The sequence below is a fragment of the Andrographis paniculata genome, unplaced genomic scaffold, assembly GCF_009805555.1.
Source record: "Andrographis paniculata isolate CXL003 unplaced genomic scaffold, ASM980555v1 Contig83END, whole genome shotgun sequence".
Lineage (NCBI taxonomy): Eukaryota > Viridiplantae > Streptophyta > Magnoliopsida > Lamiales > Acanthaceae > Andrographis > Andrographis paniculata.
The window spans coordinates 2,430,083-2,449,293 of record NW_026137621.1 but is presented as its reverse complement, the minus strand read 5'-3'; the positions used below and the strand labels follow the sequence as shown (position 1 = coordinate 2,449,293).

Genomic DNA, 19,211 nt, shown 5'->3' with positions numbered 1-19,211 from the left:
GATTACAAAGGATTAGGTTTCTATGAGTCTTCTCAAAGTAAACCAACAATATTTTTTCGTGGTTGTCTTCTTACTAAGGTCAAAATTCCAAAAAAAAAAAAAAAAAAAACAATTTTAGTTGTGAAGTAGAACTCAAAGAAAAACAAGAACATAAATTGAAATATAAATCTTAGAAGAATACAGGATGTCATACCGTTGTCATCGCGAACTAATGGTTGCAAATATTGTAGATATCCTAGAAATACAACATAAAAATATTTCAGATTGGCAAATGATGTAATAAATGGGCAGAATCTTCAGTTTTGATGTAGATGCCCAAAAAAAGTAAAAAATTAGAAGGCAAATATTCTTACGAAGACATTTGATGCGGATCGATTTGAGAAGGTTCGACGTTATTTGGATATGCATTCGTACCCTAGTTGATTATGCATGCCTGGATGTAAAGTAAATTTTTCAATATATTTATGTTGACAGGGAGATAAAAAAAAATGAAAAAAATCCAAAATGAAAAAATATTGAGAAGAGATTTGATTGAGCAATAGTGAGAACTATGTTTGATATTTCTTTAGTAGAAGGTTGAGTAGTGGACGTCGTGGTTGTGGATTAACTCGACATGGAGGACATTTCGGTTCTACACCGGATTTCGAAGAATTTTCAGGTTCTGTGATTATGGAACAACCCATTGTTATTATTGTTCCAATTGAATAAGAACTTATTCAGAAACAACAATAAAATGTTGTTGAAACTGCAACAACTCAACCTATTGAGGGTCTTGATGATGCTAGAACCATTGTTGGTGATGCTGCGAGTTTGCTACTGCAACCATTTCTCAATAAATTGAAAAAAAATTTGTTTCTTAAAATGGAATCGTGGAAACTAATGTTGAACTTCTATGGATTAATGATGAAGCTTAAGTGTTGCAATAGATGAGCATGTGACAGAACTTTCTTTTGGAATTACTGAAAGTTTGCACTAAGATAAAAAATGATACAATTAAACATGATGCTCCATCAACAGTTGGTGATAAAAGAAGCAAAGGAAATACCAAAAATCCTGCTAGTGAGGATGTACAATCCTTCTGAAAATTTTTGTTTTTTATTGTCCCTGCTCCTACAAAAGGAAGCAATGCAGAAAAGAGATGATCATTTTTTGAGGTGAAGTTGCTAAGTTTTGTTCATTGTTGTTTGTTTTGTTGATTTTTTATTGTTGTTTCATCTGTTACTATATTTCTTGGAAGTTTGTAGTTGTTACAACTATATTATTGTGAAGGCTGCTTGTAGTTTTGTATTTCTGTTGGCACATAATATTTAGACTTATTCATATATTGCTATTTGGATGATTGGGTGCATGAGTGTCTTAATTACTGCACTTTAATTTTGTGACATGATATATCAAAAAAGAAGAGAATGTTAAATAGAAAAAATCTGTGATTTTTTATTTTGGCATATGGACAAAATTTTCTCATACCTACATCGATTGTCAGAAGAACACAAATACAACAATTGTCTTTTTTCTTATTGCATGCAATCACAACAGACAGCATCATCGTAACCATTTAGTTCAGATATGTAATAGAAACAAAATAGATGAATGGAAAAAGTCAATTCATAGTCGTACTTAGAGAAATTTTATATTTTTAGATATAGATGAAATATAAAGATTTTTATTTATTGATTTTTTTATGTGTGAGAACGCTATTCATTTCATTTTTTTCACTCAAAACATCAAATTAAACATCTATTTTTTATTTTTTATATTATATGAAAAATCAATTTTCCATTCAAAACATCACATCAACACTTATTTATATCACATCATACAATTATTCAAATTCAAAATTTTTACTATTCAAATCTCAATTCAAAATCCAAACTCCCAAACAAACACACCCTAGGATCCGCGTAGCCCTTTTGATTTTTTATTTTTCTTATTAAATTTTTTATGTGGTCCTACCACTAAAAATAATACTCCTTCTATTCTATGTAAATTGTTTGTTAGTATAATGACAGAAATTTAGATAAACTATAATTAATACATAATTAAAAGTATATTAGTAAAAATAATTATAGATTAAGATTAAAATAGCTAAATAGTTTAATTAAAATTTAAAAAATTATAAATGATAGATTTTAAAAAGTAATTAAAATGTATAATTATATTTTTAAAATATTAAATGACAAGTTATTTGAGATGAACCAAAATAGACTATGAACATTCTATGTGAAAAAAAAAAGGGGAAAGAAAGAGAGAGAGAAAAAAAAGAGAAATGAGGAAACTGTATGGGAAAAGCGGTTGCATTATTATTACAGATAATTGGTGTGCACTCCCTCGTTTACTTATTTAGTTTAATATTAGTCTCTATTTTAGATTTTCTCCAGTAAAAATTGAATGTACTTCTAAAATATTTTAAATGCTTCCAAATTTATTTTATATACTTACAACACATTTTGTTTAAATTTCCACGTAGTTCCGAATCTTCGGTTTACCAGTTTTCGAACCTCTTGTTACGGTTTATATATTTGTCAAAGTGCAAACTGCTGGTTCAAACCGTCGGTTTACGGTTTCAACCGGCGGTTCGGCCATTATTTTTTTTTTTTTTAATTTTGAACCTGCACGCCGGCGCCGGCTGCGATTGTGGATTATGGAATCTTATGGGCGGGCGGCGACAGTGAAAAAGAAGCAGGAGGAAAGAAGAAAAAAAATTGAAAAAGAAGAAAAAAAAAAAAAAAGAAACGAACCCTTGCAACTGTCGTTGCGGTGGAGCATATGACTTTATATTGCAGGTATATAACAATTACACTATGGTATATCTTTAGTGTACATATGCAACAATATCCTCGGGTACAAACACCGCCGGTAGTCAATGTATAATTTGTGGTTAATTAAATATTATATATAGCTGCAGGTATTTTAGAATGCAGTTGATATCAATCAATTTTCCAACGAAGAAGACAATTAAAGCACTCCGTGAGACCACTACCTCTATCAGTGGGGTATATGCATGAATGTTAAACTGGTATATGCATGAATGTTAAACTGGTATATGCATAAATGTTAAAATGGTATATGCATAAATGTTTAGGATGTGTATTTGAATAATTTATTTTTTATACATATAGTTTTTAGGTGTGTTGTTATAATTATAACCGTTGAATAAGAAAAAAAGATTGACTCTATCTGTTTTTATTGGTTAATTTACTTTTTTTAATAAAATTATATTTATATTTATTTTATTTTCACGTTTTAAAATATTAAAAAAAATAAAAATATTAGTAAAGATTAAAAAAAGCTATACAAAATTGTGACTTGTATATTTAATATAAATCTTTGATAGAAAAAATTATTTAATTTTATTTTCTTGTAAATTTTATTTTCTATAGACTAAGGATTTGTTTTTTTTTTGAAAAAATTTCAACATATTTTTCTACAAAAATTAATATATTTACGCACACTCATGATGTTTATATTATCTATACATTTTTTTTTATATTTCACATAAAAAAAAAAAAATCCTTCAAATCAAAACACAAAACAAACAAACCCTAACCTTTATACATAGTAAGTATTTAAAATGTATAAAATACTATAAATAAATTTTATTACTAGTATTAATATTTAAAAAATTGTATCTTATATATACGATTTTAAATATTTGATAGAATAATTATATAGATAGATAGATAGATAGATATTTATTGTGCTAATATTATATTGAATCATATAATAAAGTTTATATTATGTATAATATTTTTATAATATTTACGTAATATTTTATATTTCCTCCGTTCCAAAAAAATTATCTTGTTTTTCCATTTTTGTCTGTTCCAAAACAATTGTTTTGTTTTCTTATTTAGTAATCGTGGTCCCCACTTTATAACAAAATTATTTCTACTTTTTCAAACTACTCCTAATTATTAATCTAACCTACTTTTTAAAATCCTTCAAAAAGCAAGGCTTTTTAGTTTTTTACATTCTACTTTATACCTAACTTTCAATTAAATACTATTATTCCTTAATTCTCGTGTCAACATCCAATAAGACGTCTCTTTTGGGACGGGGGAAGTATTATATTAAATATAATTATGAATTTTGTACAAAAATAATATAAATTATTAATATCAATTTTTTTCATTTTATAGGTAGAATTAAAATAGTAAGTAAACTAATATTGACAAAATGATATGTATAATCATGGTTGTATTTGAAATCTATATATCTAATTTTCTATTGCAATTTTTTGTTTTAATATAAATTTGTAACTTATATTGATTGAATGAATATATATATATATACACACATACATATATACATATCATGATTTTATTTAAATTCTACATACCAATTTTGGATTGTATTTCAATAAATTAGTCACATTGTAATTTTTACATTATGTACATTTTATTTTACAATTAGATTCCAATAATACAATAATGTTAGTGCAAATTTAAAAATCTCAAAGAATATGAATAAATTTGAGGGAAAATAAGAGCGATCGATTACATGAAGGAGAAAAATTTTCAATATATTATGGTACATAAACGAGAATGAAGGATATAGGATTTTTTTAGGATATGAGAAGTATGTAGTTTTTTTTTTTTTTTTTTGTTTCATCCCATAATAAAACGTAATTATAATTATTTATTATTATTATTATTTTTTATTTTTAAATACACATATAAAAGTACACAAAACGTAAATAAAGGTATAACAGTAGAACAATTTAGGTAGAGTGAGACGTAGTATAGGTAGAGCGGAATGTGCTATAAGTATATAAAAAAAAATGTTAAAAGTATTTAAATATATTTTAAGGGTACATCGTATTTATACTATACTATTTAATGAAAAAATAAAAAAAATTGGGATTAAATTTAAATTAATATTGAAAATGAAGGAGTGCAAATCAATTTTTTAATAATAGGGACTGAATGTAAATTCTACACTACTGACAGGGAGTGCAGACCAAGTCTCCCTTATTATTATTTGTTATCTGTATTTTTTAATTGTATATTATATTTAACTTTATAATATAATTTATTATTATATAAATGGTTTGTTTATTTGTAGGATTTTGGTTTTGTATTTTAATTTTGATTTATTATGAGAATTTATAATTTTAAAAAGATGAAAAAAAAATATTTAGAAGTGTTTGATAAATAAGTATTAGTTGATAGTTGATTCAATTAGATAGTTTAATTAGCATAACATATTAGTTACTTATGCTAAAATATTTGGTAAAATAGTTGTTTACACTAAAATGACAATTAAGACCATTTTATATTTTATTTTTAAAATGATTAATTGCATTCTTTTGGTATATATGATTTTTATAATTTTATTATTAACTTTTGAAAATTATGAAATTCTTATCAAAATATTTATTTTTGCTGTTTTTAAAAATATTTTTAAAGAAAATAAATGTATTTTTATTAAAAAAATATTTCACTAGAAATAGTGTAAAATATAAAAGAGTCTTGTATATGTATTTTTCATTAGGTTAATAATTAATTATTTTTTATTAAAATTATAAATTTAAATAAATTTATTTTGATATAGTCATCTTTAATCAAAATCAATTGTTTATTTAATCAAATTTTATTTAAATAAATTTACAACAAAGAGCAAATCAATTGTTTATTTAATCAAATTTTTATACACGAATATGACAATAATAGCAAAATTATTCGATTAAAACAAAAAATGAATTGAATGTAAAAGAATATAATAAAAATAGAAATGTTCACTTGAGAAATACTATGACAATATTAAAAAGAAACACTTAGGATTTTGTGAATTGTTCAACCCAATTAAACTCAATTTTCAATTACATTTTTTTAATGTATTAATTTATTTATACTATTTTTATATTTAAATTTTATATATTTATTATTTTAAATAATACTCCCTCTATCCCATATATTTTGGGCGCTTTAGATAAAGTATAATTAATAGATAATTAAAAAGTGTATTAGTAAAAATAATTATAGATTAAGATTAAGATAAATAAATAATTTAATTAAGATTAAAAAAAATTATAAAACTTAAAATTTAAAATATGATTAAAGTGGATAATCATATTTCCAAAAAAAAGAAAGAACAAATTACGTTGGACGGACGAAAATAGAAAATAAAGATAAATTATATGAGACGGAGAAAGTAGCGATTAATTTTAATAATTTAAAAATTATATAAATAGTTTGTTAAATATACATTAATACGATATTTTATTAAAAAAAAATCAATAAAATAATTAATTTATCGATTGGACGTGCATATCACGACTCCCCATTAGTACATTGATAAATAAAAAAATATAATACTCAACTTAAATTAATGTTTGTTCAGCTTTTCACTTATATTGTTTAATTAAATTAGTGCACACGGTTTATTATTTTTTTGATCCAAATCCAATAAAATATTAATACGTATCTTTTAGAATCTATCACAAAGATAAGATAGCTACATAAAACTTCATTTAAGCATGCACAAATATATAATATACTTATATATGTGTTAGGAAAATTATGGTTTGTTTGGTTGTGTTTTTTCTTTTTTTTTCTTTTTTTTTTTTTTAGATTATAGTAATTATTTGATGTTATATAAATAAATATTTAATTTAATATCTGGAATAAGAAGATTTTGTATGTAATCTAAGTAAATACACAATGATTGGGAAAATTGCAAAAAAATCCCACACGTATGCCTCATTGTCATTTTTGTCCTGTATTTATCTCCCTGACAAAATATATCTCACATGTTTACAAAAGTCGTTATTTATGTCATTTGACCGCGCATGCGCGCGCGTGATTGCGCGTAAGGGCGCGTGGTGTGAATTTCACGCGTGAGAAAATGACATAAATAACGACTTTTGTAAACATGTGGGATATATTTTGCTAGGGAGATAAATACATGACAAAAGTGATAATAGGGTATAAATGTGGGATATTTTTTGCAATTTACTCCGCAATGATTGTATGATAGTGATATTTGAGGGAGTTACAAATTAACATTAAAAATAGATAAATAATAATAATAATAATAATAATAATAATTTGAAAAAACATAATCAAACAAACCTTTTTTACTAGTGAAAAATATTGAAGATAAACAATTGTATATGGTATTTTAAATATAAATAATTCTTAAATTTGATACCAACTTAAGTTTGATGTAAATAAATATAAGTTTAAAGATATTTATAATGTGTAATATAGTTATATTTACAAGAAAATAAGATGTATATTTTGTGTTTAGAATTGTTGAGATTTTTTAGATATTTAATTTAAAAATTAAAAATAAAATTGAGATATTTTAAATCTTTAATTTTAGATTTAGTAGATTTATATTTAAATTTGTTTTTATTTACTTATATTTGAGTATATATTATATATAGGATCAATTGTATTCTTTAACTGCGAATAGAGAGAGAAATTATATTTTAAAATAAAAATGATTTTAATGTGATGTGAATAAATATTGAAATAATATTTTTAAAATAGAAAAATTTTAATTTTATGCTGAATTCAATTTATCTATTTTGGCATTTTTGATTTGTTCAAAATATATATATCAAAATGTAAAATTGTACATTCATCATATTCAAAATATACATATAAAAAGTAAATATATATATATATACACCAAATGAAAATAATATAATATATTAAATAAAGATATTTATTATATAATTTCTTTTTTTACTTAATATTATAAAGTTGAAAGTAGCTGTTAAATGTTCTTTTGGCATGTTTATGATTTGGAATTGATATTTTAAGTTGAAAATTTTGTTACTATGATATTATACATTGAAAATTAATAATAATAATAATAATAATAATAAGTGTTTAGTTAATAGTGATTTTATTTTATTTTATTATAATTTTAGGTTTAAAAGTTAATATAAAATTTTATGAAATAAAATTATACTCGTATATTTATAAGAGTGCATGATCATTGTATAGTAAAAAAAATAAAGGTACAATATTTTTGTCAAAATCTAAATAAACGTTATATAAAAATAAATAAATAAAAAGTCAAGACTTTGTATAATTATTATTTCCTACTTCCAATAGTAAATTTTTTATTTGTCAATTTTAGTCTATTCAAATAAAAAATTTTCATTTCCTTTTTAAAGCAACTCTCAACTAAATATTAAATTACTTTTGGTTTTTACTTTTCAAAGGTAAAATAAATATTATATTACTTTATTACGCTATATATTTATAAAATATTAATTTACGTTAATCTGTGTGCAAAACTCAAATAAAAAATCTACTAGTGAAAACATAAAATATAATTTGTATTTGAGAAAATTGTAAAAAATATCTCAAGTATATATTCTATTATCATTTTTGTCTTATATTATTTTATGCAATTCTTAATAAAAAAATATATTAATATTGTCAATAAACATATTTTTTTTTTCAAATCTAAAAATTATAAAAAAAAAAAAATCAATATTTTATAACACTTTCACATTTTTTAATAACTAATAAAAAAAATTTTCAAACTCAAAAGAGAAAAATTCAATATTTAATATATATATATATATATTCAATTGTCATTTTACATATAAACCGTTAATATTGAACAATTATTTTACCAAATATTTAAATACAAATAATTAAATACATACAACCAATTGAATCAACTAATTAAATCAATTAATTAAATCAGCTAACACCCTAATTGCATCAATTAAGAACTAAAAATGATAAGTTGACTCTCAAATGCACCTTTTATGTTTCTTTTTTTTATTTCCATTATCTTAGTTGAGTAAAGAAAATCTTGAAAAAAAAAATAGCCAAGAGATACTTAAAGAAAATCAACAAAACTATATAAATTTTAATATTTTTATCAAATAAAATTAAAAAAATAAAACTAGAGGACAAATCAATGGAACAATATCAATTTTTCTTTTTTTTTTACATAAAAAATAAAAAATTAAAGGATTAAATTAATTTAAAAAATACATTATTTTGTTACTTTTTATACACACACAAAAAAAAATATTTGCCTTAAAAAAATATACTCACTTTACTTTAATCTATATACTAAAAGTACTCATATTATATTCACTCTCTCCATCTATTTACGGGAATGATATGACAAATTCTATATTTGTTTTTAGAAAAAGAAAATATTTTTGGTCCCAATATAAACAAAATTCATCAATTTTGATCATAATATAAAAATATTATCAATTTTGGTCTCAATATAACTAAAATTCATCATTTTTTGTCCCAATATAACCAAAACTCATCAATTTTGGTCCAAATATAAAAATCTTATTAATTTTGGTCTCAATATAACTAAAACTCATCATTTTTTGTCCCAATATAAATTTTTTATCAATTTTAGTCTCAATATTACCAAAACTCATCATTTTTTGTCCCAATATAATCAAACCTTATCTTTTTTGGTCCCACCGTTAACAAACCGACTGAAAATGCTGACGTGGACTTGCAAGATTGTGCAATTTCTTCAAATATAAATATAAGGTTTGATTTCTTTTCATGTAGCATTTTCCGTCGGTTTGTCGACGGTGGGACCAAAAAATATAAGGTTTGATTATATTATGACAAAAATTATGAGTTTTGATTATATTAAGACTAAAATTGATAAAAATTTTATATTTGGACAAAAAATATGAGTTTTGGTTATATTGAGACAAAAAATGATGAGTTTTGATTATATTGGAACCAAAATAGATAATATTTTTATACTGAGACAAAAATTGATATATTTTGATTATATTATGACAAAAAATGATTTTTTTTTAATTCTATATTTAATTAAAAACTATATATTAGTCCTATAAGGAATTATGGTAGTGAGGTGAACTTGTTACCATGGTCTATAGAATTATAAGTTCAAAGTCTCAATGTCTCCAACTTTATCTCAATGAATAGACGGATTTCAAGTATAATGATTCATAATTGTCGATCAACAAACAAGCATGCTCGTTGCGGAGCTAGAATTTTTCTTATGATTAACATAATTTGTATGAAATTATTAAGTTTTAAGACAATTTTTAAAATTTTATGCCTCTTTCTTATCTAATGAAGTATATTCTAAATGCAATTTTTAATTTTTTTTTTTGTATAATCCGGTGCTGATCGAAAATTTGGATACCCAGAACATCGGATATTTGAGAATCTTCGGATTGGATTTGGGTATCTGATAATTTTCGGATCAGATATGGATTGAATTTTTTACTATCCGAATGAACACCCTTACAAAAAATTATACTACCTCCGTCCACCGCTAATCTATTCATTTACCTTTTGCATGTTAATATTTGAATATTAATTATTATATAAAAAATAGTACAAATCTAGAAAAAATGACAAAAATATTTCTTATAATATTAACGTAATGACATCTATACAAAAAATTATACAAATATAAAGATATTTTTAATGTTAAAAACAATAACGGCCAAATACAAATGGACTGATGTGTATTTATAAAAAAAAATAATTGAATAGTAAAATTAATTGGCAAGTAAACAAAACTTGATTAAAAGTAGTGTTGAAATTGAATAACCTCAGCACCATGAATATTTCCAAAACTTTGTGGTAGAACATAGGAGGTGATAATGTGACAAAACATTGAGAACACAAGGCTTCACAAACTACTACCTGTTTGCCATCACAACATACAACACCTAATGAAGCTTAACTACAAACACTTTTGCTACATTTGTACGATGACGAATCGAAGAGTCGATCTCCTGCAGTAGACATATTGGTAAAGAATGACAAAATTTCAGGGAAATGATTGAAGCACCCAAGAGCATTCTAACTAGGACTGAGTAAAGAAGGGAAGAAGGAATCGATATCTGATGAGCCGTGGTGTTAGCTGGGCTTTGTCCTCGACGAAAGGCCCTTTGTATAAGGAATAAATGGTGTTTCTTCATCTCCTTTTGCCTCTAGATGGTTTAGATTCCTTCCAATCTTTCCTCCGGTGCTATTCAATTGATTATCGTCTGGAAAATGCAGATCAGATGCCTTCTTGTCCAACTTAAGGTCCTGCAAATAATGAAAAGACAAATAATCAATCATCGTGTATATTGTAGACACCTAAATTCGTGAAAATTTAAGCTTACAGTTATATATATTATAGGTTTTTAACACACCCCTCATGTGCAAATGGAATTCATACATGTGGAGATTCTGATACTACATTAAATGACCATTTCATCTAAAACTTTATAAGAAAATGCAGAATTATACGTATGATAGTCTTCCAACCAAAAGGATTCCGACATAAAATACAGAAAATTTAAAAGAAAATTATGAAGTAAGAATAAGATTAAAATTGTTTTCTGGTGGCTTGTTTCTTCATGCGGATTATTGACATTTTTGTGATGTACAGAGAGAAGTTATTATTTACCCCATCTGCATTCCTGGTAACATAATTTTTTGTTTATGTGAGAAAGACAAAAAATAGCACTTCCCTAGTATTGTATAGTCGAAACAAGAGTCTTTCTTAAGCATGTTAGAGTAACACAATCATCATTAGACAGAAAATGGAACAAAGCAAGATATTTGGCTGCAAAGTTTTTAAAGAACAGCGATCAAACTGTCTTTAGAGATAAAAGGAATAATGGGATCTCATTGAATATAAGAAAGAAGTTTTACCTTTGCTGCTCGATCGATAAGACTCTCTCCAGGCATTTGGGATGAACCTACATCCTTGGCCTTTAGGTAATTATACATCACAACACCACACAAGGCTGTAGAGATAATGAAAATTTTAGCATGCCTTAAGAACTGAAAACTTCGAAAAATAGAGATCAACTGTGGATTGAGAATATTACCAATTGCATAACCAATAATATTTAGTTTGGTGATTGTTGACTCTGGAAAAAGTATAGTTGCAAGGGCAATTAGTATCCAGTCCTTTAAAACTCCAGACACCCGAATGGTCACTGCACTGGTTCTACCAATTACTAGAAAGATCGAGAAATTCAAAGCCAATGCACATAGTGCATTTGAGAAAAATATCCAAATGTTGAACTGGATCTGTGATATTCCCATTTCAGGCATCTCCAAAAGGTACCAGGGAACAAAGAGAAACACGAAACTGCACACAAAAAGGCAACACAAATATTCATACAAGTAGCTTGAAAAAGCCATTCAATATAGCAACTGCAGGGTAGGTCTTCCAAATTTTAAACGCTACAGGAACATAATAAGTTCAATATTCTTCGCCTTATAAAAACATTAGTTTAATACTTTATAAGCGAATTAAAATACTTAGGGTGTGTTCTTTTTGAACTTTTTAGCATTCTTTATGTGATGTTTTGTACGGGAAAATAATTTTTTTTAATATGAGAGAGTTAAATATTAGAAAAAGTGTAAAAGATAAGAAAGCCTTTGCTTTAATTATTTACATAAAATGGCTCTTCATATGTGTGAATGTCAATTTCCAAACATGGAAGACAGCATACCTGCAAGGAGCAATGTAATATAAACTTGTGATGGGATTGAGTGTTAATCCCTTCTTCTGAAGTAGAACTTGTGTTAGAACCAGCCTAAGAGCTTCAGCAAATATTCCTGTAACTTGATAGACTGTGCCGACTATGTTGAAATGAATTTCCCCATATGAAGATATGACAACGCCTAAACTAACCAAGACCATGTTTAGGAAGACGTCACATCTGAGTTTATCAGTGCCGCAGATAACAGCCATCAGGAAAGTAGCAACTGGCACTGTCATTAAGTGATTGCACAAAGACAGAGAGACAGGGGGGAAATTTGTCAGTAAAACTTTGTAGGATAAATTGAATCAAGCTTACAAGATAGGTGGGCATACTTAGGGCTTTAAGCATCTGGATAAATGCCACCGAGATGAACAAGTAAGCAGTATTTCCAAACCTGTAACGCAATATGGTTTAATTAGCAAGCACTTAAATAAATGCCTAATACACTGTCTCTTAAAAAAAAAAAAAAAAAGAAAAGAAAGAGACGAAATTGGACACAACCGTAAGCTTGGGATAAATAAAGCAAAAACTATGAAACATTACTCATTCTTCTAAACTTGGATAAAATATATGGGTTTGTTTAGATAAGGGGTTTTTGGAAATTTGGAAGTTTGGAAAAAGTAAAAAGTTAGTATTTGATTTGATGTTTTGTAAGAGAAAAAAATGTATTTGATGTGATATTTTTCTAAGAATGACTACTGTCAAATGAGTGAAAGTGTGTTGTGTAAACAGAGCATATATTTCTTACCATAGACTTGAGGCAAAGAAGGCACTGATAGGAATAACACATGTTGCATATCTGCATATTCAAGGAGAAAGGACTAACATACACTGATACTAAACGAAATACTGCAAATAGTTATAGCGGAAATTTCTTACATTTGAAAAGTCATCTTCACAGGTGATACAAGCTGCATAAATAAAGTCAGTCAGAATTAATGAGCTTAAAAGACATAGAAATGCAAAATAATTTGTGCTAAGAGAAAAACAAATAGATATTTACAAAGAGAGCATATATGACTCAACACAAGGTTCAAATATAACTATGGCATAAATTCAGCAGGAACTTCATTTGATAAAGCATTGAATAACTCAAACTAGAGCATAAGTACACAACGAATTATGTGCAAGAAAGGGTACTTGTTTAGATCAGAGCTCACAAGGAAAATAAACTTTATAAATAATTACGCAATTTATAAGGATGCTACACTATAAGGGCAAAAAGTGTCTACTTGCATCTCATGAGATTCCTAGATAATTCAACATTGGTTTGGGAATAGACTCACGGATCCAGATTGTCACTGCACTTGTGAAGGGGAAACTTGCACAATAATATTTATGCTAGCTTCAATCCAATAAAGTTAATGCTTATGATTGCCCCCATAAGCTTTATATATATATAGATATATATATATATATATTGTGTTTTTCATATGCAATAAGCAATCACAGACGCAACCAGGTATATTCTATTAATAACCTGCAGCATGTGTCGCTAGAATGCGATGGTCTAGCAGATGTAAAATGTAAAATGTAGATGTACATTTGATCCACAGAGTTAACTCTGAAGCCCTTGAGATATAAGTATAGCCCCAAAAAATGTACAAGGAAAGCACGACTTCTGTCATAAATTATTTGATTATATAGTTTCTAATGAAATATGATAGGCCCAGTTCTGTGAGCTACCTTAAACAATAATAAACTCAGAATAACAAGAAGAGTAAACATGCAAGTTCAGGAGTTTCAGATAATCCAACATCATCACACAAAGATTTTACTGTTCAGGGGGAAAAAATGCAAGATTCAAACCCAGCAACAAAAACTATAATATATTAAGTGAATAGAAGGGGGGACGCAAGAGAATCATTACCTTAAATACACGGATCAGAAAGAATGCTACCAAACCCGAGAAACCCATGTGAATCATGGTAAGTGTAATAGGAAATGGGAAGTTGAAATATTTGGGGGAGAGAACCCACTGCATACAAGCAAAAGATTTAGCAAGGAAGATGGGAGCTTACATGAATTGCAGACACAAACAAGCCAAGAATAGTTTTCAAGATACAATTTACTGCACAGGATAAGAAATCCAAAGTGAAACTTTAAATAGGAAGTGAAAGAAACCTAGTAACTTGTGAAAAAAGCATACTCGTTGTTGTTTGGAAAAAGTTAAGGGTAAATTTCATTATGCTCTCCTGTGATTTCATCAAAAGTCACAATTCTCCACTCTGGTTTAAAAATTGCATAAAGCTTACTTGAGTTTCCTAAAGCTCTACACAGAACCCCAACTGTTAAAATTGAACAAATGATATGTTCCTCCCATTAGGAATTTAGGACTACAACCAAACCAAGAGTTAGTTTAGTCAGATATGCACTATTAGTTGCATTTGTAACCTGTGAAACATATTATCCGCTAAATTTTATGGATCATAGGCTCCATATAGAGTTATCGAGGATATAGATAGGTCTCAAGCAATTTTTAACTTAGAGGAGAGAATAAAGACTTTAGAGCATAATGAAATTTATCCAAAAGTTATGAACAAGTATAAAAGATAATTTAGGAAAATGGCATCTGTATCTAATGTTGAATGTTCTATGCTTTAAAACAGGAGACGTTTTATCTGAAAATCCATTAGCAATCGTGAATCGGACACCAGTTCTATGGCATTGAAATATAAATAAAACTACTTACATATATTTAGCTCAGCACAACAGTGGATATAGAATTAAAGCAGCAAAGTGTCTACAGCAAGAAATGTGTAAGATATCTACACAACTTATGTAAAGGCTCACGTCATTACATAGCTTATATCAGAAACAAATTTATAAGATTTACATGTAACAACTCCTTATTACTTTCTAAAGTTAATAATACCTTCATCAATTTCTTTGAAGAGAAAATTGGTAGCAGCTGACATTCAGCTGTCATATCTAACGAGACAAAGACTCATCTGAATCTAGGGCAGATAGCACTCAAAAAGGAAATTTTATTCTAATAAAACTGAGATTTTCAAGTTAGGCAATCTGGGTAGGCAATTATTTCACTTGAAACCAGGTGAGATTGTCAGAATTAATATTATAACTATTTTCCATTATATTCTTAAACAGGCGATGCTTGCTAGTAAGCCCATATCTTACATGCTCAATTAAAAACACGTCAACAATCAAAAGAAAAAAGCCTCTAGAGATAGCATCAACAAATAGCTAAGAAACAAATATTATCAGAAAATAGGCCGTACTCATATCCAGTAAAACAGAGGGAGACTGTGCAACGGTATAAATTAAAAAGGCTCTTCCACATACATTAGAAAGAGATTACATACCTTGTTATATAGAATAACTCCCGAGGATAGCAAAATATATAATAAAAGATACGCATAGGTCACTAAAACTTGCTGACTGATCATCATCTCAATCCAGATTCCCTTAAGCTTTTAGCAAACAAATGACAACAGCATGTGAAATAGAGAGTTTAAACGTTCTAGCTGAGGAGTTTTCTGAGAAAAAATACTATGGCTTTTATCCACATTTATCATTCACCCCTGTGCACCACGTGTGAATACAACTTGTCCAATGGAAAAGTAGTAACATCGAGATAAAAAGCCGTTGGAGCCTGCAAAAGGATAACATAATTAAGCAATATTAGGTCGTGTTTGATCTCTCCATTTGCATATAAAACACACAATATCAAACTAATAATATATCGACCTAAGACAAAAAACTCAGCCCACAAACAACTAACTTTCCTTCAATATAATATACTTGATACCACGCTGATAGATGCACTGGGAACTTTGCTTTAGTAAATGAATGATGTGGATTTAATCATTCTTTTTGTGAAAGTACTCTTAATAGTTTGATGATCACAAAAATACTAGTAACTAGAACCATTGGCTTTTTGCCCATCCAAAACTATATAACTACAATATAGTCTACCAGTCCCCTTTGAGCTGGAGCATATAATTGCATGCCCAAGCTTGTCACATGAAAACTTGATCCTAGGACTGTTAAGATATTTTTAGAGGGTGTTGTCCACCGACATTGGAAGACAGTGGTAACACATTCAAATAACACGTCCCCTCGGATGAAATGGCAATCAATCTTGATATGTTTTGTTCACTCGTGGAATATAAATTAGAAGCAATATGCACTGCAACCTAATTAGTACAAAATAATTCTGTTAGATTAACACAATCTACATAAATCCATATCTTGACATAGTTAGAATTATTAGATAGATAGATTATCTCCTATACCTATATTATATTAATCTAACAAATCATATCTCTGAGATACTGACAAACTTTAGTTGTAAACGTAGCTACTTGAGGTTCCTAAAGTCAAAGCTTGAGACTCTAGTTAAGCACTAAATTTAGCAACAACAGTTTGCCTCTGCTCTTCCATGATACTATATTACCACCAACAAAGACAAAAATATATGTTAGTGTGCTTATAAAAGCGTGGCCTCATTCACACAAGTAATCATTTCAAAATCTTGTATGGTAGCACTAAACCAGTCAAAGCAAACATGAGAAGATTGCATTAAATAACACAAAAAACATCTAAGCTTACAAACATCGAATCTTGCCCTGAAGGACAAAAGAAGACAAAATTAAAAAGACAGTAGGCAGTAAGGACCACAATAACCCATAACCCAGACATGCAGGGGGATATTTATGGTGTACAGAGAGAGTTCAAGTGGTTTCAATGAGGTGGTAATATTTCCACTCTGCAATCTAATCCTCCTGAGGAATTTAGGCACAAGAGGATTGATGGGTAATATCAAAGTGCACTGTCATTGCGTAGAACCTTAACCAGCAAGCTAAATTGACTTAGAATTTTAACATAAGAGAAATATATATATATATATATATATTCTCATTTCTATTGGTTAGTACATTGTTAGATGCCTTCTACAAGACCTCAAGCACTTCCAAACTTTTAGGGCAAGGAAACCCCTAACTTTTGTTAGCATTTATTATTTATACCCATAGATATATATATATATCATTCACAGTATAAAGAAACTACATTTGTGCCGATGCACCGAGTAGAAGGGCAAAGGTGAATTAATGCACCAAATAAAAGTGCAATCCTGAAGATGCATTTCATATATGACTGACTATAAGAACCCACCAGTAGAACAGCGACCATAAACTGCTATAACACCATAGCAGCAGCATCAGTGAGACAATACATCGAACACATAATGTGCAAAATATATATAATAGTACATCAAAACACAAGGGAAGACACTCAGTAACCAATAGACTTACAAGCTCAACTGAGTCGTCCAGGACTCAGCATACGGCAGTGATAATGATGTGCCAATGGGTCTCAAGAGATCAACAAGAACATTAAAGTTCGAAATCTTGCCACTCAAGTTCGTTCTTGGGAAACGAAGCCTTAGATCTTCAACAAACTGTAGGCCGAGATTTAGGCGAAATGCGAAACTGGTGGGATTGGAAAAAGCTGAAAAGGTGTGGAAAATCTAGCGTCACGGTGATTGTACGAAATATAAAAATTAACTCCTCAGATCGTGAGCTTCACTTTAGCTTTATGTCCTTTTCTTTTTTTTCTTGTTTGGGGCGTGTTTGTTTTGGTTCTGGTGATTTTGAGTTTTAGTTGTTATTACGTCTCTTTGTTTTGTATTTGGTGTATTTTATTTCCGTACTTCCATTAAAAATTATTTTCAGTCTTTTTCACTAAAAAAAATAAAAATACTACACTTACATCCGGTTTGTTTAATCTTTTTGAATATTAATTATTATATCAAAATCTAATATAAATTTAAAAAAAAAAAATTGCAAAAATATTTTCCATTCTTATAATACTAAAGACATTTTCACAAAAATAATTATATAAATATAAAAATATTTTTAATGTTAATTACAATGAAGATGTGACCTCAGAGACGGATGAAAAAACTATTATTTTTTATAGTAAAAATAAAAATACATTAAAAATTTCATACACTTTCATTAGTTAATACTTAGTCTAGCTTCAAGAAATAGTAAATAGTGTTTTGGGGGTTGAATATAATATAAATAAATATATTTGTAATTTTAGTGGTTTAGAAACAGACATTATGAACTTATTCCCAATATGGGCGCGTGTAGATCAAACATCATTAAAAAAGGCAACCGAAGGATTAGATGCGTAGTTGTTTATAAAACCACGAGCGACTTTGACCTAATTTTGAAAGTATAAGAGATTTGGCCAATTTCGTGAAATTATATGTAGGTTTCGTACAATTTTGCCAATTTTTATACTTCCTCCGTCCCAAAACTATAGTCTAAGTTGTGTTTGACACGGGATTTAAGAAATATTGATATTATATTGATAGTAGATAAAAAGTACGGGTAAAAATTTTTTTTACCCTTGTGAGTGTATTAATGTAAAAAGTAATGGCAATTGTGTAATAATAATGAAAAAGTAAGAATAGTTTTGTAGTGATATGATTATTTATGAAAATTAGACCATTGTTTTAGGACGGATAAAAATGGTAAATATGACTATTGTATTGAGACTAATGGAATATTAAAGATGAGAAATTATATCGATAATATAAAATATAATACTAGTATATGATATTAATATGTGTATATATTATATTTTTTATACTCCATCTATCTCAAAAGAGATGTCATATACTTTATAGGAAAAAAATATTAATATTTTGTTTTAAAAAATTGTATAAACTAAATAATTTTTTTATTTTAAA

At 27.4% G+C, this 19,211-nt stretch overlaps 1 protein-coding gene across 1 annotated transcript; it reads right to left on the bottom strand.

Annotated features, from left to right (window-relative positions):
• Positions 1-10,496: 10,496 nt before the first annotated feature.
• Positions 10,497-18,067, bottom strand: LOC127241861 (probable sugar phosphate/phosphate translocator At3g17430). The gene is made up of 10 exons (XM_051261093.1): positions 17,764-18,067; positions 15,811-16,100; positions 14,358-14,465; positions 13,367-13,398; positions 13,236-13,286; positions 12,820-12,881; positions 12,455-12,716; positions 11,822-12,087; positions 11,643-11,737; positions 10,497-11,030 (listed from the first exon to the last, which is right to left on the bottom strand). The coding sequence occupies exons 2-10, from the start codon at positions 15,895-15,897 to the stop codon at positions 10,857-10,859; spliced, it is 1,137 nt and encodes a 378-aa protein (XP_051117050.1). The 5' UTR covers positions 15,898-16,100; positions 17,764-18,067; the 3' UTR covers positions 10,497-10,856.
• Between the last annotated feature and the right edge of the window lie 1,144 nt (positions 18,068-19,211).